General features: G+C 34.8%; 1 protein-coding gene across 19 annotated transcripts in view; it reads right to left on the reverse strand.

Annotated features, from left to right (window-relative positions):
* Sox5 (SRY-box transcription factor 5) overlaps positions 1 to 26,858 on the reverse strand; it is a 960,532-nt gene that overhangs the window by 312,664 nt on the left and 621,010 nt on the right. For 17 of the 19 annotated variants that reach the window (XM_048787312.1, XM_048787308.1, XM_048787306.1 and 14 more), the window contains one exon: positions 21,379 to 21,610. In XM_048787312.1, coding sequence (XP_048643269.1) covers positions 21,379 to 21,609 — 231 coding nt within the window. In that variant the 5' untranslated portion in view covers position 21,610. The remainder of the gene's footprint in view (positions 1 to 21,378; positions 21,611 to 26,858) is intronic. The other 2 variants (XM_048787301.1, XM_015498239.2) reach the window with 1 other exon arrangement.

Consider the following 26,858-nt stretch of genomic DNA (forward strand, 5'->3'; position numbering starts at 1 on the left):
CAATTTATCTTGAATATATTATGTAGAGTTGCTGAAAATCTCCACCTAGATGTACAACTGCCACAATTTATGCAATGCCTAAGTGAATTAACATGGGTCTAAAAATTAAAATTAATTTGATCTTTGTTTTGGACTATGCAGTAGATGAATTAATATTGAGATCATTTGGTCAGTATTATATACTGATTCAATCTAATGAAGGACTGTGACACAAAATAATTTGTAAATAAGAATGGCATACCAATTTCAGATCCAGAATGATTAAACATGAAACATCAAAAAGTAAGTAATAGGCCATGGGAAAAGAAAAAAGAGAAGTAGTAGGAGTTGTACATAAAAGGCATCTTTGTAACTTTTTTTTTTCAAAATTGTTTCTGTGTTTTGCCCTTCTACCAGGGACATATCATTATTTTCCAGGACTTAAGAATTTCTGCCTTTGCAAATGTCTTCCTCCATAAAAAATGAAAGAAAGAAAGAATGAATAAATAAAATGGAATATTTCAAATTACATTTTATGACAGTATGAGAACATTTATTAGTTATGTATTAAAACATAATCTTCAAATTAAATGTTCCCTTTTCCTCTGATTTTACAAGAAATCAAAACATTTTCATGGATTCCTGAATACCCCTGGGTGTGGTACGCACTGTGCTTACAATGCCTAACGAACAAGTTGGCCCAGTCTAGAACAACAGGTCTACTCTCCAATTACCTTTTCTTATGATTATTCTATGGCATTTAGCAGTCTAATATTTGCAAATCTTGATTTAACATGGAATTATATTCTCACTGAATCTTCCGTACATGTTACATTTACCTACTTCCATACCTTCAAATTGCTGACTGATGGTTTTATGAGCAATTATCATAAATATTCAAAAGTACAAGCCCACATATAACAACATGTAACTTCTTCTAAAAGTTATATCATCCATCTGTCATAAAAGGACCTGAACATATAGTCTGCCTTATGGAACAAAGCATTCAAATTTCTTAAAATTATATTTGTTCTGGGTATAGACTGGCAATAGATTTATTTTTTGAAATCAGGAATTAACATATAAAGAAATCCCCCCCATGATTTTCTTGAACTGTGACATTATAGATATATAGTATGTACTTAAGTGATCATATTACTATTTGGCTGGACTACATGGTAACTGGTTTGCTATAGAGCTTGGGAGTTCTATCATACAGTTATTCATAAATCCTCAGTTTTTACAGTTAGAAATATGATTGTCTTCACAAGAATTCTGAGGGCTGCATAAGGAACTGTGCAAAAAAGGAGGCACCAACCTCTAATGCCACGTTAGCTAGAGGCATCCTGGAAATGAATGGGGCGATAAGCATCCTTGGTAGATCTTCTTCACATTCAGTGACTAACTAAAAGTTAGACTAGTGGAATAAAATGTTTTCACCAATTGGCCCCAATAGTTAAAATGACTTTTACTCTCAAACTCTCTAAACCTGTAAAACAGAACAGAGTTTAATAGTTCACTTTCCTTGTAAAAGACAGTTTTAGCATAGAAAAGGGAACATTTTTAAAATGCCCTTTTTCCCCACTGTAACTCAAGTTTGATATTTAAGTTCTTCATTAAGTCAATATCTCTGAACATTTGATTCCTGGGCCAAGACAGAAGTATATTGTCATTACTGACACCAAAAATAAACCACTTGCTTACATGTTAATGAATCTTTATTATAAGATACCAGTTTGCATGCCTGCAGACAAGGAAAACATTCTCTCCAGCACCTCAATTGTGACTTTTTTTGCATATATACTAATTTCCATACTGTATTCTTCCATAAACCAAAAGTTTCTATTATTTCTGCTTTAGATTATGTAATTCTCTTTTCTTTGCCACAAAGCTTATATTGGAACCTGCTAGTAAAGAATTGCTACCAGAGTGGGAAGGGCTATATAAAGTACATGTAGATGAATTTTGAGTAAGAGATTCACAAAGAAGGTTCAAAGGCCACATGTGGTTAACTGGCTATCATGCTATTTATATTTAACTAATTATTAAAGAAGATCCTAAAATTTGAATATAGAAGACTTTTATCATGTGGACTTTACTTCCGAGCTGTAGGCTTTTTGGTAAAATTATGGTTAATTGTAGGACTCTTTTCAGTGGATTTTCTGAATTAAAATAAATGGGAACATGATAATTCACAAAACTATACTCTCCTGTGTAACAAATCAAAGAATCAGAAATAATCATATGAAAATGTATAAAGCCAAATCTTATCACAAAGAACAGGAAAAGATGAGAATAATCTTTCTTAGACTAAGAAACATGAAGATAATTTCCAGTAACATTTAAAGTAATATTTCCTCCTGTAAAGTCTTAGGTGAATCTTCTCCCAGAAACTGAATTTTAATGTTTGTATATTTATGCTCAATAAATTTACACAATAGCAATTCAAGGAGGAAATCAATCTCAATGCCACATTTTGTCCCCAGTGGCTGCTGCTGGTTATGGACGGGAAGCACCAAGTTCAAGGAAGCACCATACACACACCATCAGAACCAGATTATTGTATGAGGGGGCCCAGTTAAATAATTCTTTTTTTAAAATTCCCCTAAAATGAAAGAAATTAAAAAAAAATAGTGAAGACACAATAGGTTTCATGTCTTTGTAAATAGTTAATTGAAGGCCTATTACTTGGAAGAGAAATTTGAAATATTACTACTAGCAACATGGAAGGGAATTTAACCAAAAGCTTGAGCTGTAGGAAGGGAGATAAAGTAAAAACATGACCCCAGGATGGTGCAGAGCCCAAGATGAAATCAAGGAGGCGAAAGGTGAGACCCAAATCTGCTGAGTGTATATACACTCTCCAGGGAGAACATGTAAACCTGAACCTAGATGGGGGGAGTCATGAGGAAACAGATTTGTTTTATAAATGATGAGAAAATACATCTGTAAAGATGTCAAAGTAGTGACAGTGAGCAAGTCTGACTTATCCCTGCCTTTAAAGGGAACTAGGGAATTTTAGGGATAAGGTGGAACCAACTGTCAGCCGAAGACTGTATTAGCATTGCTTTATAAACTATTTACAAAGAATGTGAACAGTGGATGCCAAATTTTATCAAATACCTTCCTGAGTATTTTCACACGAGATTTCCTCTGGAGCCAGTGAGGATACAGACCAGTGGTAGACAACATTTTTCTACAAAGAGCCATAAAATAAATACCTTTGGTTTCATAGGCTGGGAACCTCTGTTACAACTACTGTAGGGTACCACCTCAGCACAGAAGCAGCCATAGACACCAAACACCCATATTAACTCTTTTTGACAGTCTGTTGAATGTCTAGTAAAAGAAATGGATAACTTTCTCTAATTTTATTTAGGATTTTTGCTTCTATAGTCAAAGTGTGATAAGACTTATTTTCTTTCTGCTTTTTGGAGAGGGAGGAGGTTACATTTATGCTAAGTGTGGAAAAGTTTAAATTTATTTTTTGCTCTGGAAAGAAGTTTTACACAGCATGGGAATTTTCTGTTCCTTAGAAGTTGAAAATATCTCTGTTAAAACTACTGAACTGATTATAGCTACCATTTCTGGAGAATATTCTTTGACTTACTAAGAAAGTCTTTCACAAGTAGAGTCTGTTTAGGTTTCTTACCGTCTTTGTAGTCCTATAAAATCATGTATTTCAACAAGATTATAAAATGTATTAAGAAGTAATTTTACACAGCCATGTTTACAAATGTGTGTTCAATGGGATATTTCTCCTTAGTGATTTATTTAATAAGGGTTATACTAAGCAAGAGTTCTATGAATAAATATGAGAAACATCATGCAAGATAAAATTGTCTCGCTTTCGGAATAAGAGAAGTGACTTCTCAAAATCTTTATTATTCCATGTGGAATCTGAATATAAAAAATAGAATATTTTACAGAATGCTTTCTGAATTGATTTGACTTCAACTCTGTCTTAGACATGGTATGACATGTGTGTTCTTTAAGATACATTTTGAAAATACAGAATGTATTTAAGAGCTATATAATATGTAATTTACAATATTTCTATAACTATAATGATATTACCATTCATCATTTCTAATTTTGCATGTGTGTTTGCTTTGACATTTATTAATCTAGGAGAAAATCTTCCCAATTCCCTCCCAAGTTTTTAAATTTATTTTCTTATATATATTCAAGTTCTATGCCTATATTGAGTTATTTTAATTGCCCCTACACTCTTTTCTTTTTTTAAATAATTAAGGCATTTGAAGTTATAGATTTCCCTGATATTAGGACTTTGATCACTTCATACTAGTTTTGGTATTTAATATTCATGCTGTTGTTTTTTAGGTAGCTTGTAATTAGTTTTTTCCCTTTATTTTAATATAGGAAGTATTTAGTAATGCACTTCTTTCCATATTTTCATGAGCTCCACATCTAGATAAGGTAAACTTTATTTGTTGTATTTCTCAAGGCCCATGTCTTATTTGTGGTCTAACACATCTGCCTAACAGAAAAAGGATACTTCAACATCTTTCAGTATTATTTGGTGCCTTTCAGCATAAAATAATACTTTTGCTTTCCATCGTTTATTTAACGTATAAATATTGATGTATTTTATCTCTCTATCACAATATTAAAGGACTCTATTCTAGGTATTTCATTCTATGTATGATAACAATAATGCTATCTCAGCTCTCTGTCTGTGGGTACCTACTCTATTTTTATCCTTCTCTTTACTTTTTACATTTTCATGTTGTTTTAGTTCTGTCTCTTTCATGCAATATGAAACTAAATTTTGAACAAATACAGTAAATAATAATCGCTGAAAAGGAAGTTTATTCTCTTACATTTAGTGTGAAAACTAGTGACTGCTTCTTTTATAGGTTTCCTCCATGTGTGTGGGTGCCTGTGTGTGTGTGTGTGTGTGTGTATAATTTCTTCCCTCTTTTTCTTAGGGTTTCCATTTTTATGAAATAGTATTTCACATCAGTTTTCTGAATATTAAGGATTTCCTCAAAAAGAATACCCAGTGTTCAAATGTTCTACTTAGACATCCAGCACAGAATAAAAATCTCCATCTTTCCAACCTTTTGGGGGTTGTGGCTACCTGCCATTTAGGCTGCTTCTTACAGCTCTGAGTTAGGAGGTAAAATCAAGTTTGCCAGGATCTTTCCTATTACTTTTTGATGTTTCCTAATATAGAAAATTGTGCCTGTTCTCCATGGCTTCTTATATCAAATTCAACTTGTATAATATAAATGTTTCAAAGTCTTAATATGTAAGTGTATGTAGTGCTCATTAAGTACATTTATAAAATAGATAGAGATTTCAATTAAGAATAGAGAAAAGTTTAATGATTCTAACAATACCATATCCATTTAGCTGAGTTCACAGCTTAACTAAAAGAATTATTTCACTATGTTAGAAAAAGATAAATGTAGGAGAGAGTGGCTAATAAGTGACTACCTACTTTAGCTACAAGAGTTGCTGATGTATTTAATCTGATGGGAAAAATGAGGAGAAGAAATTATCAAGGGGGGGAGAAGGAGGAGGAAGTCTCAACAGTGTCTATTTATTATTAGCTCCCAAATAATATAGCATGCAAAGCAAACTGGGTGGGAATTTTGGTCAGTTTTTTCTTTTCTTTGGAAACATACAATGTTTATAAAATACTGAATATAAGCACACTACCTTCGTACTAAAAATCCTGTTATTAGTCAAATAGCATGGAACCTGGGCACCTTGGGAAGGTCTTAAAATTAGGTCCCCCCTGAATCAATTTGTATCTTTGCACAGTTCTGACAATATGCTGATCGGGGGAAAAGGAAAACAGGAACAGAGGGCAGGATGAGGCAACTTTAAGAGATATAGAAAATACATTTCCCCCATTCCATACATACCTCTCTACAAGCTACATGGTCTTTTTTTGTGATTCTAGGGTATGATCCCTGAATATAGGATATGAGAGAACTGAACCTTATCCTTACATTACAAGTATAGTGAGTCTATGGCCAAAAAGCATAAAAGGGTGCTAGAGGAACTGTTTCAAGTGGTAAAGAGCAACAGGTGGACCTTAGGACTAATCCATCACAGGAGCCCCGTGAGGTCTCCAAGACAGCTGGGTGAATTCCTAAACAGGAACACAGCAGAGGCTGTATGTTACTATCTCACTTGCAACATATCTAACCCACTATGAGGATGTACCCCAGTGATACCCTAAGTAAGAATTTAGCTTAAAATAATAATCTATTTGGTTGCTTAAGATTTTGAGAGACTATAATGTAGCTGTGGACTCTGTCTCTAGAAAAGTCTGTGAGGGAGGGTGGTGGTGAAGAGAAATAGTAGATCACACAGTTTCAGGGTATCTCAAAGATTTCACAAAGTTTATCTTAAAGCTCTTAAAGTGATTTAACACCTGGATTAAAAAATAATTGCTCTAGAGGTTAGTGAGGGAGCAGGTCACAGGGCTATATTTTGGGGATGCCAAGTCTTGAGGCGGGGATATGAGGGGATGAACACCCCCACATTATGGTATTTTTAAGCCATGCCTCTTGTTTTGACTCAAATTCCACTAGCCCTTACTGAGCTCAGAAAATTACCCCATTGGATTGTCATTGGTTTATCAACATTTTAAGATAGGTGTAAAAAAGTGTTAGCATGCTTCCTATACTAGTTGTTAGAAAACCTGAAAAGATCAGCTGCAGACAGGCAGCGGGTGAGACAAATTAGTCCTATGACCTCATCTCCTTCTTTCTGTATGTCTTTCTCCTTCTAATAAAGAAAAGAATCTGAGGAATGAAATAGGACCTGGCAAATTCTGGGAAGACGGGATTACCTGGTTACCTCTCTCTGAGGCATATCACCTTGCTGGCTTCTCTTGGGCTCTCTCCACCTGACCAGGACACAGAACCAATGTCTGAGCCTCACTTCCCCCACCTCTTCACCACCAATTAAACCTTATGGAAACTGTAGACATGAACTCTTACAAAAATGAGTGAACTACTTATAGAATAACAATAAGGTATTGAAATGATAGCAAATGCATTCTTAATTCTAATGGATAAAGATGATATGCTATTGTTAGAACACTGAATAAATAAAAATTTATTATTGTATGCAAAGTGACTATTTGCTCTAACTGAAACCTATCTATTGTCAGTTTAAAATATTTAAAAATTCTATGATAGTTTAAAAATAGTTACAGTATAACCTCCAAATGTGTTAAGAGTATAAGGAGGGGGTGAGAGAGCAAGAGAGAGAGAGAGAGAGAGAGATACTCTGAGACTTTAAATACCATCTCTCTTCTAGGCAGCAATTTCCCCAGATGAAGAGGTCACCACTGTTTAACAGTGTGCTGCCATGTTAATTTAGTATGACAAGATAAAGCAGTAATCTCAGCTCCTGGAGGCTGTAAACCGCCTGCTATCCAGGGACATGCTCAAGTCGATTTGCACTGTATATCACTTTATACAATTGCCATGACAAAGCCCCCTGAGTTCTCACATGTAAATCTCTCTATCCCTCTCTTCCACCAGCCCCCTCTTTTTCTTTCATTCCTTTGCAATTCCCTTCTCCTTGCTTCATGTCCAGGTAGACCACATCCACTCAGCACTAATCTCTGAAAACTTAATGCTCTGCACATGACAAGGGACACACAACACACACTCCTCTCACAACCACTCTGTCAAGTCCCCCAATTTAAGAGAAGATGTTCAGGGACTTAGATAATCCATTGATCCCACTTGCATCGGCTTTTATATTTCAATCTGTCGTGTTAAGTTGTCAAGAGCAGCGATTAAACTGATGTTTCATGATTCGAGATTTACTTTCTTAGGAATGATAGTTTTCAAAGCTTGTCTTAGTAAGTTCTGCTTAAAGATTATCCCTAAGAAAGCTGGTGTATCTTCCCTGGTATAAATCTAGTAATAACACAATAAAGTGTTTTAGGTAAGGACATTTTAGAGATATTCAGGGTTATAAACACAAGACTGTAAAACTGAATAAAATTTGGATTTTTAAAGAATGTCATCTGTGTAGCTCTCTCTGAATGAAGCAAAAACACCATATGTAAAAAAGGAGGAAAAACATGTTTCTATCTATGTAAAACAAAAATAATTATAGAATCACTGAAGAGGATAGAAGTGCACAGGGAAGAATTAATATGATAGGAAATAAAAAGATCATATGAAGCACATTAGGAAAGTGACAGATCAACCTTTCATCCAATAAAGCAAAGGCAGGATATATGTTTAATCATCAAGAATTAGCAGTTGCAGATATAGATATTTTGGTTGGGTATGTCAGTTTTAGATGCAATATGTCAGATTTCTGACAGGCGAGCTGTTATATTATAAAAATCCACTTGTATTGTGCCTTTTCCTCGTATCATATCCTTTTTACATCATCTCAAGCTGTTCTTGTGGGTAAATTAGAAAGAGATCAAAGGACTATACAGCAATAAACATAATACTAATAAACAAAGGGATGAACCCCTCACAGAACCTCTAAAATTCCTGAATGAATATCAGGAACTTAGAAGTGGATTGAAATATTTAAAAAGGAGAGGATACGCTAATTAGTAAAACTACAGTAATAAACACAAGCCCCACAGTCATACCCTGAAAGAAAACGAGTGTGTAGCCATTAGGAGGTTCATTCAAGAAAATTAGGTAATCTTAAGACATTGGCCAAATTATATTGTTAGGTTGTGTGCATGTATGAACATATAACAATTCCCAACATTATGTACAACTGTAATGTATCAATAAAAATATGAAAAAATAAAAAAAATTCAATTCTACTATTGTAGCGTGTTTCTCTGCTGATATTGTTATTTTCTTCTGGTAAACTCTTTGTGGAAAAGTGTGGTATGTGAACTATAGAAAGATAAACATGATTTTCTACCAGGGTGATCTGAAGAGCAACTGGGCTGAGAGGAGTTGAGGGGTAATGGAAAGGAGTTCACAGTGACAACACAGTCACTATAGGACATGCGCAGTGGTAGGTCATTATTTCACTCAATGGTTAGATCAACTGCCTAGGAATTAAGTATCATTATTTCAAGGTTTAGATAAAGGTATATTCAGAATGTCTTCTGTGAGCACAGACACTGAAGACTTTTACACATTCCTACATTCAACTAAGGGCATGTGTCACTTAATGAAGGGGATACAATCTGATACAGGTATTGAGAAGAGTTTCATCACTGAGCACGCATTATACATGCAGTGTGCTTACTTACACAAAACTAGCCCGGGTAGCCTACCACACACAGCCTGTGTTATATAGTCTAAAGAGACAATTTTAATACAGGCAGCCCCTCATTGACTGAAATGTTATTACATGGTACATGGTTATACTTTGAAATATTTGCTGGGTGTCAGTCACGGTGCTAGACTCTGGAGAAACAGTGATGAATAAGACAGACATGTTGTCCCAAAGGGCCATAGAACTTTCTCCTACAAATGAGTTTGCATCTTTTGTTCAAGGCAAATTACATCAGAAGACACTGAGGGAACTTACCAGTAAGATGAGTGAAGCACTCAAAATGAGAGGGAAACGTGAACAAGGTTCCTTCAAGAAAACAGGAATACTGGGAGCCCTCAGTCTTTAAAAACACAGTCTTTGTTCTGGTCAACAGTAGTAATTAGTCAACCAAGCAGGAACTATTCAAGAACTATAGCATCTATTAAGTTCTTGTGAAGTGCCAGGCATGGTTCAAAGCTATTTATGAGAATTCTATTTTAACATTTTAAAATAAAGAGGTTCTTTTATGATCTCCATTCTCTCCGGAGAAAGCAAAAACACAGAGAAGCCCACAAAACTTAAGACTAGATCACATGCCTCCTATAATCTGGAATTGTGACTGGAAGCCAGGCAAGTTCAGGGAGTGCTTAGACTCTCTACCATAGCATTATAATCTCTTAATCATATCAAAATTCTATTTTGAGTTTGCTTAGGCAGATTCTTCTGGTTATGATGATGAAGGTGGATGCTTTTGCTTAACAGTCCTAACACTATTAACCAAAAATTTTTCTGTCAATAAATAATATTTATGATAAGTGAATGTCATAAATATTTGACTGATAGTGTCTCTGAAAGAATGGCTTCCTTTTGAATAGTTAAAATATATTTAAGAAACCTTTTAGTAACAAGAGTTTTAATATTTCTATTTGATTTCTCATTCCATAAGAGTTTTTCTTTAGCTTAAAAGTTTCTTGTAGAATACTTAAATGTATGAGAGTTGAATGAGAACCATGTACCATTTTTCTCCTAGATCACAGAATTTGAACATTCTTTAAGCACTTGCTTAATAACTAGTATTTATTGAGTACCCCCTATATACCAGATGCCAGAACATTTCATGTGTATTGACTTTAGTGAACATTATGAGAAACTTTCAGGTTAGATGCTATTGTCCCCATTTCCCAGATGGAAAAATAAGGTCAAGAAAATTCCCATAATGTGCTAAATGCCATACACATATCAAACAAAAACTTTCAATTTACCCAGTAACTTTGTCACTAGGCTTCATGTGCTTAGCCACCACACTATACCAGCATTCTTACAGCCTGTCTACAAATTAATATTCACTGTTACAAAAAGGTTTAGCAAGCAATCCTTCGGAATCACATATATTGCCTAATTTCCTATACAGAACTTCCTGCACACTATACCCATTTCCCACTAAAGCCAGTTTAAAAGAGAAAACACTGGAAAATCTTGAATTAGGACAGAATAATTAAGTAAAGACTATTGTGTCAGGTATGGTATGGTGACATATGCCCTGTAATTCCAGTGATGTGAGAGGCTGAGTCAGAAGGATGACAAATTCAAGGCCAGCTTGGGCAACTTAGAAAGAAGCTGTCTTTGAAAAAAAAAATTTCTTTTTTCTACCTGCCTGCCCCAAAAGTATTTCTAAAGACTTAAAACTTAGAATTGTTTATTCCAATAAAAAGGATTTTAGTGTTCAAAGAAGTAGAGAGGTAATGAGCATTAGGTGTTTAAGGTCTTTTAAGGCATGAACCACTTATTTAGCAGGCAAATCACTTTATCCAAGACAGTTTTCCAACTGTGAACTTGGATAATCACAGTTGCTGAACTCACTGGGTTAATATAGGATGGGATCAGATAATAGGTGTAGGTTAGGGCTAGCAAGCAGAAAACATTGAAAAATCCACACTCCTATTACTGTTAATTACAAAATACCTTAAAGAACACTGACTCTTCAAAATCTCCTATATTTGAATTTCACCTTTCAGACTGAAGACAGAATATAAGATATATTCACACGAGAGACTTTCAGGGCTGCTTCTTATGTTCTACTGATGACCCTGGGGAAATCAGTCTCAGATTCACAAGAAGCATGTTCTCTGGCCCCTGTGTCCCCAGTGATAGAAAGCATGCCAGCCACTGCCACAAAGCTTGAGGATGGATACTGGTAAGCGACCAGCAATCTCCCCTCCTCCAGGACTGTGTTTAAACAGATGGGAGTGTCCAAAGGGGCCCAGAAGTGGTTGCCAGGCTTAGAACACTCTAAGTGTAATGCTGTCATTATTGCAACTTATTTTTACTACTCATTAATAATAGGTTTTAAATTCATACTTGGTACATATTTTATATTTGTCTATAAATACAAAGCTACTTAACAGTACCTTTGGGTTTATTTATCTACCTGTCTTTTTCATACATTACCTCCACTTTAAATTTCTTATTAACTCTTAGGATATTATTTTCTAGTTTAGGGATATCGACAAACAAGATTAACCGTTTTATCTTGAGACAGGCTGGATTTTTAAGAGCTAAGAAGAGACACTAAAGTAAACACTGCCTCTCCATATAATGATAACATTGTTTGCCCTGCTGCCACAGAAGCAGCCTTGACTAAATAAGACACAAAATCCAGTCACTTGTGTTCATGTACTTTATCATGTGATGTCAGTGTCACAGAGCCGGCCAAGGCTGCTCTCCTTATATTCACACCTCATCTGCTCTCAGAGATCCTTCCTAGACATGGTCTATGGGAAAAATTTTAAAAGCATGTTTCCTTTGCACAAAGGAGATAGGGGACAAAAAGGAACAACCACAGTGGTAACTTAAATTAGCCTTACTTTTATTTCCCATTTCAAAAACTAAAAAGCTTTTCCTTTTCCCTAAGAGACTACAGAAAAAAAATCAGAATTTATGTTTTAAAGCAAAAAAAAAAAAAAAAAAAAAAAAGGGATGGGGCAAGAATTGCACAAGGTGATCCAAATTGATAGCATATTGAATCCTGTCAGAAATTCAGTTGAAATGCCTGCTTTATGCCTGGACAAACTATATGATCTCAGACTTTGTAAAGAAAGGACTTAAATAACAATTCTTTTATATTCATCAAATGTGGTGCCGATAGTAGTCTAAGCCTTTGAATTCCCATTATCATTTCTTAAGGAATCATTTTTTGGAGAGTACTCTCTGCCCCCCAATCTTCCCATTAGGTTTTCTATGCTACAGAAACTTTGTTTCTTGATTTATTTTAACAGATAGCCTCAAACTCCAATTGTCTTGGGATATACTTTTAAAGCAAAAGCTGTATATATTTATTTAACTGACAGATATGTGAAAAAAAGAAATTACACTAAAAGTTCATACTTCTTTATTTTATTTATTTGTTTAGGGTACCAGGGATTGAAATCAGGGGAACGTGATCATTGAGACACATCCCCAGCCCTATTTTGTATTTTATTTAGAGACAGGGTCTCACTGAGTTGCTTAGCACCATGCTGTTGCTGAGACTGGCTTTGAACCCATGATCCACCCGTCTCAGCCTCCCAGGACAATGGGTTATGACCTGTCATTCTTAAGATCTAAATGACATGATACTGGTTCTGCTTCACAAAGATGCTGCTTTACAAATATGATTTTTTCCCTTTTCTGAGGTACAGTGGCACTGTATCTAACTGATGTGACCAAGAGGAAATATGGTATAAGCATTATCTGAAATATTTTGAGGTTCCATAGATAATTGAGTTCCAAGACTTAAAGATTTCATTCCAATTCCTAGAAACCAGGCATCAACCTGTAAGATTTTTATGGGACTCTCTTATGTGAGTATCTTTGGATAGTGGGATATAATAACTGATGCATACTGGTATTATAGTTGACACTAACACAGTGATGCTGACATTATAATTACTTTCTTATTATGTTAATGATGTCCTTCCCTATTTCTTATATTTTACCTACTTCCTAGAATTTTTACTTATCTAAATATAAATAAAATCTAAGTTTTAAGAAAGAAATTTGAAAACCAAAAAGGCACAATTAATCAAGTTAGAGAACTGATTGAAAATAATGACATAAGCTGTCAAATAACTTTAAATGGAAGATAGTAATAGGCACACAAAGAACACAAGTATCCCCTAAATTACTAGTTCCCAAACTAATATTTAGATTCATCAGAATAACTGCTCAAAGTAATGTGGAACCAACATAGGGTTTTGAATCTTGTTCTGCCAAGTTAAGGAGATTAAACAAATTACCATTTGTTATCAATATTGGATCATGAAAGAAAAGTAAAGTTCTACAATCTCAATTGAAAAATGTAGTAAATAGTTTTTTGAAGAACTCACTACACTGTCCCTGTTTTCTAAAAACCAGTGAAAATGTGATCACAAAACCAATTGATCTTTATTAATCATATGCAGTAAGAGAAGCCTAGGCTGACTTTAAGAAGGTCTGGCAAATCCCCAGGGCCAATGTATGTAAATAGCTATCAGAGGAAGTCTATCAGAGGACAATGGTGCTGACTCTCCTACCCCGTCTCCCTCTCCAATAATGGCTCTATTGAGATCCACAAGCACATCTATTAAGAATGTTTTCTTATAGAGACAACTGAAAGATAAAGGAAGAAGAGCAGTGAAAGAAGAAAAGAATCAAAGGAAAAAATGAGGAAGAACTAAAAACAAAACATCAAAGATACAGAATAAAGTCTGATTCCAAACAGACATTGCATTATTTTTAACTTTATAATAGGTGAACCTCCCCACATCCCCTGTTTTCAATTCAGGTCTGAGACTAACAAATGAGATATAGATGACCACCTGTCCATTCCACAAAATCAGGAGCAGCATTCAAGTAACTTTCCAGCATTGCTTCTTAGTGTCCTTGCTATTTCCAGATCCCAGCCAAGTATTTCATCATTCTTCCCACTGCATTCAAGGTGGTCATCCAGATAAAGAAAGGAAACATTTAAAACCCCAAAAGCTACAGTAGCTGCTTTTATCCCTATCAATGTCAGGCACATGTTTTACTAACCTCTCTACATTTTATATAAAAGTCTTACAGTACACTTTAATTTTTTTTTCCTCTGTCATTCTTTCTGAGCTATATCTGCTGGAGAAAGTAAGAAAAATACAAAATTTCATCATAAAGACCTCACATTAATGGTAATTGACCCAATGTATGTATACATATGTGAACATATATTTTCAATATTTTAAAATATAGAAAAACCTACTCATTATTTTTTGTAGAAACTATTTCAAATTTATCTATTTTGGTATTTTTTAACTAAACTATGAATCTCTTGTATCAGGAATCTAACATATTATGTTATATTATGGTGATTTGATGCTTATCTCCATACTACACAAAAAAAGAGAAAAAGACTAGTTCTTATTAATGTCTTTATTTCTGCTGGTAAGTATTCATTGTATATATCTGAGCTGAATCTTTCTGCAGAACTCCCTATTAAATGAAAGACAGAAAATTCCGCAAGAGGCCAAATCTTTTAAAGTAAACTTGCTTCCCCCATTACTGTAGCATTAGAGGTTCTAGCCCCTTCCCCTGTCTCTGCAGAGCACTGTGTGGGGAAGCTCAGAGCAGACCCTTATTAGGTATCTTGAACAATCTCACAACTCCACCTTGCACTTGTTCTGTGAGAATGGTGAACTTGGTAATTTCTCTAGGCCCAGCTGACTTTTCACTCAGCAGTATTACTTCAATAACTGTGGATATTATATGAATGAAAGTTTTCTTGACTTAACATTAGACACCCCCTCCTGCCACTGAGTGGAATGGAATAGTTTGGCAATAGGATAAAAGGGTGTAGTGAGCAACTTATCCAGTGTCTATGATGGACTCCAGTAGATTATGTTTCACATGGTCCCTGTTCCTGCTAGCCCTGGGGGTAATTTCCTAAAACAATGCAAGTGTAAAGATCGAACTACTTACATTTAAACACAAGGTTGGGATCGTATCTAGATAAACAGCTTCATTTGGTAATTTGTGACAACATGTACAGAATAATGTTTGTAACAATGTAATTTCATTGTATGATAAACATCAATTTACCATAAAAAACAAATACAAACTTGTCACCATTTTCACCTTGTTTCAATTGAATTGGCCTTGTTCAGATAAGCAAGCCTATCTCTTACAGAAACAACAGTTTATAGATAAACTGTGAAATCGTGTGTGTGTGTGTGTGTGTGTGTGTAGAATTATACTGCCTGCTATCATAATTTTATACTGCCACACTGCACATATGGCTTCCAAGCTTACTTTATCTGAATCTTTCTGAATCTATTCTCCATGCTATTAAGCTGAGCACATTCCACATCGTTCAAAAGTAATTACACTTTTGTCTAGAGTGTAGGAGACGGCTCTCCCCAAACAATGAAATTCTCATTATTAGAACTGGCACAATAACCAACACTGGCTTAACAATGGTATGCATTATAGCATCACAATAACTTATGCTAAGTTGGATGTACAAAGGTAACCCGAAACTAAAAAAGCTTATCAAAAGCACCATATAAAAATAGGAATCTTTACCATACCATAATTAAGGCCCTATTCTGTGACTAATTTTTAAGTAAGTCATGCATTTTTCTCTTTTCCTTCTTGAATTTTCTGGATAATATTTCATACAAAACACTATTCTAAACAAACAGCAAAAACATACAACTGACTTCTAGATTATAAATAAAACTGATATAATAATGAGTATCTCAAGATAGTTATAACATAGTAATTAAAAATATTTGGTGTAAACAAAAAAATCCCAGGAGCTTCCATGAACCTGAGAAAGTAAAGCTTTTCTCTGCCATGTATACTGAATGCTGTTTTCCATTGTTGAAGGCTAGATTTCATTCACTGGAGTCTTACTGTACTGTTATACTTGGGGTTTCACCTATACATCTAACCTTTACAAAAGATTTATTTAAAAACAAATATTTTTCTTCTTTTGATGGATTTAAGGAAGAAACTGACTCTCATTAAATGTTGCTTTAGGATAATTAGGATTCTTGCAAAGTTTAAGCTCATTAATTTTAATATACTTCATATTATTAAGCTAAGATAATGCATACCTAGAGTCTTTAACAATTCCAGGGAAATGTCATCAATATGAGCAATAAATAAGATACTAATAAGATTATACTCCCAAATCCAATAGATCTTTAAATATACTTTTTAAAATATACTCAGTTGTTACAATGACACACGCCTGTAGTCCCAGACCCTGAGGAGGCTAAAGCCGGAGGATTCTTTGAGTCCAAGAATTTGAGATCAGCCTGGGCAGCACAGGGAGGCTTTGTCTCAAAAAACAAAAACAAAAACAAAACAAGGTGGCTAGTGCAGCTCTGTGATACAGTTCTTATCTAGTATGCATAGTACTTATCTAGTATGGACTAAATCATAAACACTGCAAAAAATATTTAAAATTAAAAACTATAGACATGTAGTATTTATTTTACAATAAAATTTAGCTCTCTAGGGCAAGTTACTCAAATTATATTTATAATGAAAATATCATGCTCTTTTTTCAATAAAATAGTGACCTAAGATTACCTATTATTCAGCAACCACAAGTGGTCAACACTTTCATTTGATGTTACATTTGACACTGGGATGACAATCTAACCAACAGAAGTAGCAATAACCAGACAGAAAATTAGCACCAATGGCTTCCACAGAGCCCCTGGCTTGTTTAGATGCCATGGCCTCAATTCTCTCCAGACTCATTCTAGGTTTTTCTAATGCCCATCCATGCTCACCTTAACTGACATGCAGACATGTTCTGGATGTCAGTTTCTCACATCATCCAATAAATCCATCTGCATCAGAACTATTAGTGAAAATAAGCCAGAAAATCATAGTGATTCTCGCCTCTGAAACTTGAAGCAACAATCTCCAAATCCATGTTAAATAAATCAACAACAAAGGGGACCAGGAGAAACTAATCAATAGAAATGAAGCTCATAAAAAAGGCTTTCTGCTCATTTCAGAATCGGACTTTCACAAATGCTTTTAACTTTTAGAAGAGTATACATGAATCAAATCTTACTATTAATTGCTTGGCAATATTATGAGAGCTTCATTGAAGGAACTAACAGAATCAGTTTCTTTCATAGACTTACAACAATCTTTGCCTGAATCTCCTATGAACGAGAAATATGAGGGAAGTTGATGAACGTATGTATATAATGTGCTTCTAAGACAGTTCATTCATAGTCCTCTCTGAATAGTGAGTAAAACATTCCAAGTATGAATGAACTTTTAGTCTTCATAAGGGTTACAGCTGTTTGGGAGTTACTCTTAGTTAGGCATTGAGTTTATTTCTGCAAAATACTAAGGCAATAAACACAATTTCAGAATTACATCCTAATCTGGCACAGTTTCAACCTTAACACTTGCATACCCTTGATAGGAACATTTTAAATGGCTATGGTCATTAAGTATACAGAACTTTTATCTCAGGAAATGTTTTCTGATTTAAGTTTTATACTGAAAGCATCTCTCTATAACCTCAAGCCAGCATCACAGGAATCACTCAGTGATTTTACTTTGTCTCTAACCTATTCAGGCAAGCAAAATATACACCTTCTAAAATCTTTTTGTCTCTATTTAAGAATGGAGTATGAATGTCACACATAAATAGGCAATGAAATATGCCTCTTTTTCTTGAATTGAACTCTATGATATAAAGACTATGAAACATTCTCTGTTTGCAAAGATATTGAATAGGAAAAAAATAGAGAATGTATTTCCTTACTGAAATAAAAGAACCTATTGTGTAAATAGGACAATGGCCTAGTATCCAGAAAAAAAGAAAAAGGATCATGTTGAATAATAATACTATAAATATATTTAATCATTTTGATAAATGAGTAAAAGATATCTTAATCTATTTAACAGCTGAATACATCATGACATTCTGCTTTCTGAATGTATTACATTAGCAAATTCTACTTTAGTTCTAAAATTTCTAGAACTATAGTCACCATGAGTTAGTGTCTTTAACAACTTTTTCCAAGACTCAGTTACTATTTATTCATCCATATCAATTCAGCCACTTAGTCAATAATCATAAATTGAGTACCTATTATATGCTAGATTCCAGAAATATAAATATATATCAACACACTGTGCCTCTAAAAATAAATACATTATATGGAAAGGCAGACATGTGAATGCATAAATTATAATGCAGACCAGAAGAAAAGATGTAAGAAAATGTCATGGATAAAAGAATAATGCAATAGCCGGTTCCCTTCCTGCCATGGGAAATCAGTGAAAACATCAAAGAAGTGACAATTTTTGAACCCACTCTTGTGGGAGAAACACGATTCCCTAAAAAGGTAAAATTTGAGAGATTTTTCCAGGTAGAAAGAATAAAACTGTCATTCAAAGGCCATCTGTTATATTCATGAACATGCTTGGAAAGCAAAGCATGATGGGTCCATAGCAAGACATGGTAACCGAGAAAACAAAAGCCAGAGACTGATGCTTTATAGAGAATGTTGCTAAGATAAAGAGTTTGGGACTAAATCCTGTGACCAACAGGACATACAGTCTCAAAAGTGAGGTAAACAATTCAAGTCATTCCTCAAGGAATTTGGAAAAAAGAATAGAAAGAAAGGCTGAAATTTTGAGTTCATGTAGATGATGCATCCAACTGTCTACTCAAGAGAAGAAAAGCAGCTCAAATCAATAAACATTTGAAGAAGAAACAAATTCAGAAGCCAATCATATATACAGTAAGAGAAAGTGTAAGTGCTGATGTCACTACAGCAACAGTGAATCATGTGTGTGCCCTGCTCTAACACACAGAACAGCAGATCCCAATCTTCCTGGGTTACAGAGGTACTTGAAAGACTGATGGGAGCCAGAATATGACTCAAGTATGCTCATACACAGAGTCCTCCCTTTGCTTTCAAGAGATCCACAGATTCCAATGAAGAACATCACCATTACATGGAGAGTGAGTTGTGTTACATTGAGGGAAAGTACTATTCCTACAATGTCTAACATAAAACTTAGTACAAAGTGGGCAGTGCATAGCTTTATTTAGCTACACAAAATTCCCATTTAAAAACTGAAGGGTTTTATGTACACTAACTACCTACATCACAGCATCTCCTTAGGTCACTGCATAATGCAAATTAATGAACTTTTCCCATATCCATTTGTGAGTGTACTTAAAATCATCTCCTCTTTTTTTTTTTTTTTTTTTTTTGGTATTCTAGCCATACTATTTATATTCAACCCTGAAACCGGTATTATAGGTACAGTACTATCACAGGAAAACCAATCTCAGAGGCATTCTCAGTTGGGTATTCCCAGAGAGCAGGTGGTGGTCAAAATGCTAAGAGGGAAAAGGCGTGACAAGTGACACAATACCAGAAGGAGAGAGGCTGGCTTCCTGACCCTTTTGACCTGTGTAGTACCCACTGTCCCTACTTCTCCTTAAGTTTCACCTTTTTGAGAGGAGGATACAGAGTTATGCTGTTGCAGGTAGCTAACATGAACTTATAATGATAGGAAGAACAAAGAATTATGATGAGTGTGATTTAATTTGCCAAGTTATAGATAATGAGAATCTCAAACATGCCTGTGCTCTTGTGAAGAAGCAGTGGTACATAAGGTTTATAATCATGGACTCCAAAGCCAGACTGCCTGAGTAAACCCTAGTTCTTCCACTTATTATCTGTGATCTGGAGCCAGTTATTTAACCTCTTCATGCCTTTGTTTCTTCATTATTAATCTTGTCTTACAAGATTAATTATAACAAGATTAATTAATTACCTGATGGAATTATTGTGATGGCTGAGTTATTATATTATTAAGCAGTACTTAAAATATCACCTTTATGTAAGTGCTACATATGTGTTAGCTGAACAATTCTTGTTGGGGGGGGGGGTCTGGGAACATAATCAAATACTCAAAGAAATTTTAAACTATGAAGCATAAAATGTTGAATGAGATTATTTAAATCTAATGTGAAAATCAGAGTATCCTGTTTATCATACAGCTCTTAGAAGACATCTGATTTTTCTTGATTTAATTTTCTATAGAGTAATTCTGTAACAGGAACAGATACATTTATGATATGTAATAATTTCCTGGAGGAAAAAAAGATTTAACAGAATTAGCACTGTCTTTAAAAGTATGAGAATGTATGATGAAACCTATTTTTGTTGGTGTAATCAGGTTCAAACTAACTGCACTGGCATCCTTGAAGGAGAAAAGATGAAGGAGAGGAAAGGTCACAAAAATGTGGCATCCATTCAAGCGCCATGTTGACAACATGAGGGTGGCATTACTGGCAGCCAAGTGTCCTGCTACCTCACAGGCTAGCGTGATGATCTTCTGTATTTAAGTTGGTAAGAAGGATCCAAAACCCTTATTTGTGTTTGTGTGTGCTATCCAGGCTTGCACCAACCATGCTATACTGCCTTCTTTCTTCTTGCGCACGAAGCCCCAGTTTCCTGATCATCTGGAGACCCATACCATAGCGTGAAGGCCCAGAGGAATTAACCCTGAGGCACATGTTCTAGAATAGAATATGACAGAGAATGGCTGATTTCTGGAAACAAAGGCATGTATGGGGTCGAGTTAGAAAGTAATGTTAGTGTGGTCATATTAGAAAACTGTAGTCTTTTTGAAATATATCTTCTACAAAATTCCAGGCTCTATAAGGAATACTGGAATTAAATCTGGGCAAAGCCAAAAAAAGAAAAAAGCCTTGATTTCTCATGGTGGAAATGGCCAAGCCATGATCACTGCAACTCTATCCAGATAAAACTTGTATTAGAATGAATCTGACATCTAACTTTCATGGTAATTTTAAATGTGTTACTTTAATATTATTTTTATGATTTGTGTGGTTTTTATTTTAATTAAATTGTAAATGGCTCAAAAGCAAAATTTTGAAAACAAAACCAAAAAAAAATGAAATAACATTTCCTACTGGAACCAGTTAACCAGTTAACTGCATAGAATTCCATGATGCTAGGAGTGAATCCTGTGCATGGCTATTAAGTAGGTGATAATTATAAAGCAAAGGACTGAAGCCAAACTATTAGAGAAGACTGGTCACAAAGTGAGTGTAGGCACAACAGATCATGAGAAACCTACCATTGTATTGTGCTGAGAAGTGGGAGTCCTATGGCCACAAGTCTCTTGCGTCAGCAGAGAAACTGGCTGAAATTCCTCAGAGTGAGGCTTGTTGGGAAAACTCACATGCAAGGGAAGGTGAAAGGCTGGGAGCCCGTCACTCTCCTCTTCTTCCACTTTCTGTCTGCTTGTCACCATGGCTACCTCTCCATCTGCTTCCCCATACGGAGAGGCTGGTCGCTTGGAAGACATCCTGGAAGGAACAAAAGAGGAGAAAATAATGAAACCTCCACATAAATCCTTAATGCCGTCATTGTGTGGTTAGGGGCCATTGTAACAGAAATGCCTTTTTGTGCTAGCAGAGAGCAGGAAACCATCCAAATACCACTGCAAAGCACACACAATCAGAAACAATGGCCAAGCAGGTAGCAACAGAACAGTGCTTGTTTGTTGTGAGAATAATACACTAATATAGCACTCTCTTGTATTCTGGCTTCTTAAACAAGAGAATTCACCTAAGAACACTGCATAATGAAAGACCATTTCGTTTTAAAGGAAAGAAAAATACCCATCTAGTTTTACACTTTGATAGACCTTATTGAAGACAGAACATCTATGAATAGCAAATACTGTTGGCAGTTTTAAAAGAAGGAAATAACTAAAATTTCCTTCATCAAAAATAAACCAACTAAATAAATGATTGTCATTAGAAGAAATTTGCATTTTATTAAAAGTAGGATTATTGTGAAATGCAGAAATATTGGTTATAAGCAAACCTCAGAGCAACTGACAAAAAGTTTGATATTTGTTGAAAGCTTAAAAATTCAATAAATTTTAGAATCATGGTTAATCTTGAAACATTTGAAAATTTTCTTTGCCTCACTTCCCCAAATCACCCAATTTTGTCATTTAGTTCTGAAATCAAAGTTGCAAGGTAATAAAAAGATCAGATTATAAAACGATTTCAATTCTACTTCCACAACTCTATGAATGATTTAGATGTGATTTTGCCAAGCTATTTACCCCTTAGAATTCTTTAAGACAAAAAATCTAAAGAAGGATGTTTTGTTTTGATAAGCTAAGGCCTTTATGAAAATAGGCTTAGATAACTGAGCAAGTTTTAAACATTTTCTTTGTATTGGAGGCTGATTCAAAATATCATCAAACGTTAAAAATACATGGCAAATATTTTTAGTTAAAAAGAAAGTTCCTTTTCCTTTCATTAAAAATTTTTCATAGAAATGAAATTGTGTTAAAAAAAACTCCCCTGCAATATTTACAACTTGATCTGACCTTGAAAATGCTGTATTTTTGTTCAATAAAGAGTGTTTACAGAATCATCCATTCTTATTCTAGACCAGTGGGATGAGCAAAAAGCAGCATTCCCTGACTGCCACACCACTTCCTTCATAGACAACACACATTTTTTAATTTAAGATGTATTTCCAAAAGAAAGGTTTCTAATCATTGTTGAGGAATATTACTATGAGTGTTAGAAGTTTCAGTAGGAAAATGTGTTCCAATACTGAAGATATCCTATTAAGTAATAAGACAGTAGAAAAACTTAAGGGCGTTAGTATCAAACAAACATGGGTTAAAACACTGATTCTGCCATTTACTAGTTGTGAGATTTAATCAATCTCAGTTTACTCATTTTCAAGGTGAGATATAATATCTATCTCTTCAATATTTTTGAAAATGAACTATGTACCATATGAAAATAACGGGTATGGTACTTAATGAAGAGTATATACTCAAATGAAAGCACTTTCTTATTTTACAAAACTTAAAACTCCAGGGTGACCCACATACTCTCAAAAAACCTATACACACACACACACACAAAAAAAAAAAAAAAAACAAGGAAAGTGAATTTCTTTCCAAGAGCTTAAATGTAAACTCAATGTGAATCACAAAATCTGCTATTAGAGAAATGCTCCTGGGCCAGCAATACTTAACTCTATGTTGATCAAATGTATTAGTAAGTATTAAAAAGAAATGTTAACAGTAGAGGTGATCAGCTAAGATCAGAAAAGGAGGAGGAAATATTGGCAGCTACCACGCACGGTAGGTTTTGCCTTAGGGAAAAATAGTTTGGGTCATCATATTTTGAGTATTTTCTACCTTTGATTCTAGCATGGACATCTATTCCATGTACACTGTCAAAAATGGAGAGGAATATAAAGGGTTAGAATTAAGAGTTAGAATTGTTTTAGTCTCATTGGAAGTGCCATTTCTCTCATTTCTCTCATCAAACTGATATTTTATTACAAGTAACAACCGCTAAACATTAGAAAGATTTAACTCCTGCTGTTCTGGTTGCCACTTTTGCAAGCAAACTTCTGATTCCCATATTAAAAAAAAAATGAATAGACAAAACACACTTGAAATATTCAGGTTTTTGTAAAGAGATTTGTCACAGTAAATTAATAAAGGGACTTTTAATTATTTGTTGGTTTCACCTGTACTTAAGTATAAGGAGATTATGTCTTTGTTATAACAAACAGAAGAATTTGTGGTTGGTGTAGGCATTATGATTCTTACTGGAATTAATAAATTGGTTTTCTGTGGTCTCTACCTCCACCTCATATGTAGTCTCTCAGTGTCTGAAAACTATAGGCAATTGACAGTCCGTCTCTGGGTCATCAAAGCAGAAAGCTAGATCAGCTAGCCTTTCCTAAGTTATTACAATTCTATGACTTTTAGAACTATGACTCTTCTGTTGATTTCTACTTCATTAATATCATTATTTATGATGATTATGAAAACTGAAAGTCCAGAAGTAGACATAAGGTAGATAAGACAAACAGATAAGATTTGGTACTCTTATCAAAACTTATGACCATCTCAGTATCTAAATTAATTTTATAAGCAACAGGGTAACCATTCTCTGTATATAACATTCTATGGAGCAAAAAGTTTAAAACACTGAGCATGAAGGAGTGATGGTGCCAGAAAGAAATGCATTCCAAAAATATCCCAGTGTTCATGTCCATTTTAATTTCATTTCCAAAGACTTCCAAAATGTTCTTAATGTGTTAAACTTGAAAATATTGTTAGTAAAGATTTCTAAACAAAATTAATCTATTACAACAAAAGCAACCATGGTTATATTTCAGTGATAGGCTATTAAGTTAGAAAATAGTACATATATGACAATGATGTAGAGAGCTATCAAGGTGTTGGTCACACCACAAGTATTATGTTTACTAGGACCCATGGTATCTCTAAAAACATTGATAACCAACTCACCAATAATATTTGACTCTTGAAGCTTTGTTAATCTACCAAAGGGCTTCATCTGGGACAAAGGGAAGCCTCAATTTCAAATGCAGGGAGAAGGCGCCACAGATAACCATACAGTGTTACTATGGGATATGTAGGTTTCGGGGCATGCAGCCTGCAGTATGAGGGAACCTTGAAATAATCTGAGGATCTAGGCTGGCATATGCTTAGATGTACTCATTCAGAGAATTTTTATTTTGTCATTCCTGTGATAAATGCTGGACTTACCAAGGAACAAAACTATTACTTAACATGAGACAGACAAATGTGATTTAATGTGACACTGCTCTGTGGAATTGATGATAAAACAGTAGTCTTTAACACAGTTTTATGAGTGGTCAAAAAAATCTTCTTGAAAGAATTCATGTTTAATGCCAAGGTAAGAGAGACATTTTCAAATCACCAATAACTATTTACTGACCCTCTACTATGTTCAAGATACTTATCCAATAAGCATTTTAAAAAGCTTATGTACTAGTTAAGAAGATTTTAAATAAAGGGAGAAATACTAATAAAAAACAGTTCAGAACAAGGGCCAAATGACATTTTAGCCAAATACCCAAGAGCTTCAGGAGATCAGAGCACCCTGAAATATTTCAGAGAATGGTTGACTAGTTGGATCTGGAGGAAAAAGAAGAGCAAATGGAAATTTTTGGACAAATGGAGAGAAATTTCATGGGGGAAGTCATAACAAAAGAAAAGATCCACAGATACTTTTAGAAAGTCAATATAAATTTAGGGGTCAAGCTTACATAGAAAAAGGAGCAGCTTGAGAAGCATGAATCACATCCTATCTCTAGTCTGCAACACTCCTGGAGTGGCTGAGAGAAATGAATGGAAGAGCTAAGCAACATCCTCTTTTGTAAGCAGCAAGTTGTTTGTACAATAAACTGCTTTTCCTTCACTTCTCCCTGTAGCATTCTGTACCATCATATTACTCTGGTCAATAGGTAATAGTAACTAAAAATTATTGGGGTCTTTTGCTATTGTGTGATGCATCTCCATATGCATTAGAGTCACTCTGCAAGGAGGATATCCCCATTTGTACCTTGCATGCACAGAGGCAAGAGAAAGAGTGTGAGATTGCAACAGAAAAGGAAACCAGTGGTTCTTGACTTGGCTGCACAGTGGAATTATCAGAGAGGTTTAAAAAAATGTAGATATCTAGGTCCCAGCCCCAGAAATTCTGATGCTATTGGTTCTAATGTATAGTCTGAGTGTCAGAATTATTTAGAGCTCCCCAGCAATGCTAATGTGAAATCAATGCTGTGAACCATATGTGTTAGTAGAAATAATGCCCACCTACCCAAAATGTCCTGACCCCAATCCAGGAGGTCTGGGAATTATGTTATCTTGAATGGATAAAAGGATTCTACAGGTATGATGAAGTTAATGATCTTGAAATGGGGAGAGAATTATGAATACTATTGCTGGGTTCAGAGTAATTATATAGATCCTTATAAGATGAAGAACAGAAAAGTCAGAGGCAGAGGGAGAGACTAGAAGATACTGTGCTACTAGTTTTCAAGATGGAGAATGAGGCTATGAGCCAAGGAAGGTAGATGGCTTCTATTAGCTAGAAAAGGTGATGATTGTTCCTGAAAGGCTCTAGAAGGGACATAGTCCTACCAATATCTTCATCTTAGGACTTCTGACATCCAGAACTAAATAACAGTATGTTTATAATGCTTAAACCAGTAAATATTTGGTAATTTGTTAGATCCCCATTAGAAACTAATATAGCATTGGTTTAAACATTTCTTTCACAGTTGGTATTTTCTCAGTCTGAAATCCTCTTACCCCAATGCACTTTGTCACTTCATTTAGATTTCTACTCAAATAATACATTTCATCAAAAGGCTCCATTGATTACTCCTTTGAAACTAGCCCTCCTTCCATCCTTACTCTCTGTAACCTTTTGACTTTGCCTTAGCTATGGACAGCTGTAATATCTAATCTCATGGGACCAGTATCCTTGCAATATGTCTCAATGACAGATAACATGAAATCCAACTATGTGGTAATAATAATCTTATTTTAACAATTTCAATGTGAAGCAATTGGGAAACTTTTTTAAAAAGTACTTTTAAAAATCTTACATTTCTGTTTAAAATATGTAAGGAAAACACTACAAGAGTTAAACTACTCAGGGCATGGTGGCACATACTTATAATCCCAGCAGGTTGGGAGGCTGAGGCAGGAGGATCTCAAGTTCA

The sequence above is a fragment of the Marmota marmota genome, unplaced genomic scaffold (assembly GCF_001458135.2).
Source record: "Marmota marmota marmota unplaced genomic scaffold, marMar, whole genome shotgun sequence".
NCBI classification, from domain to species: Eukaryota; Metazoa; Chordata; class Mammalia; order Rodentia; family Sciuridae; genus Marmota; species Marmota marmota.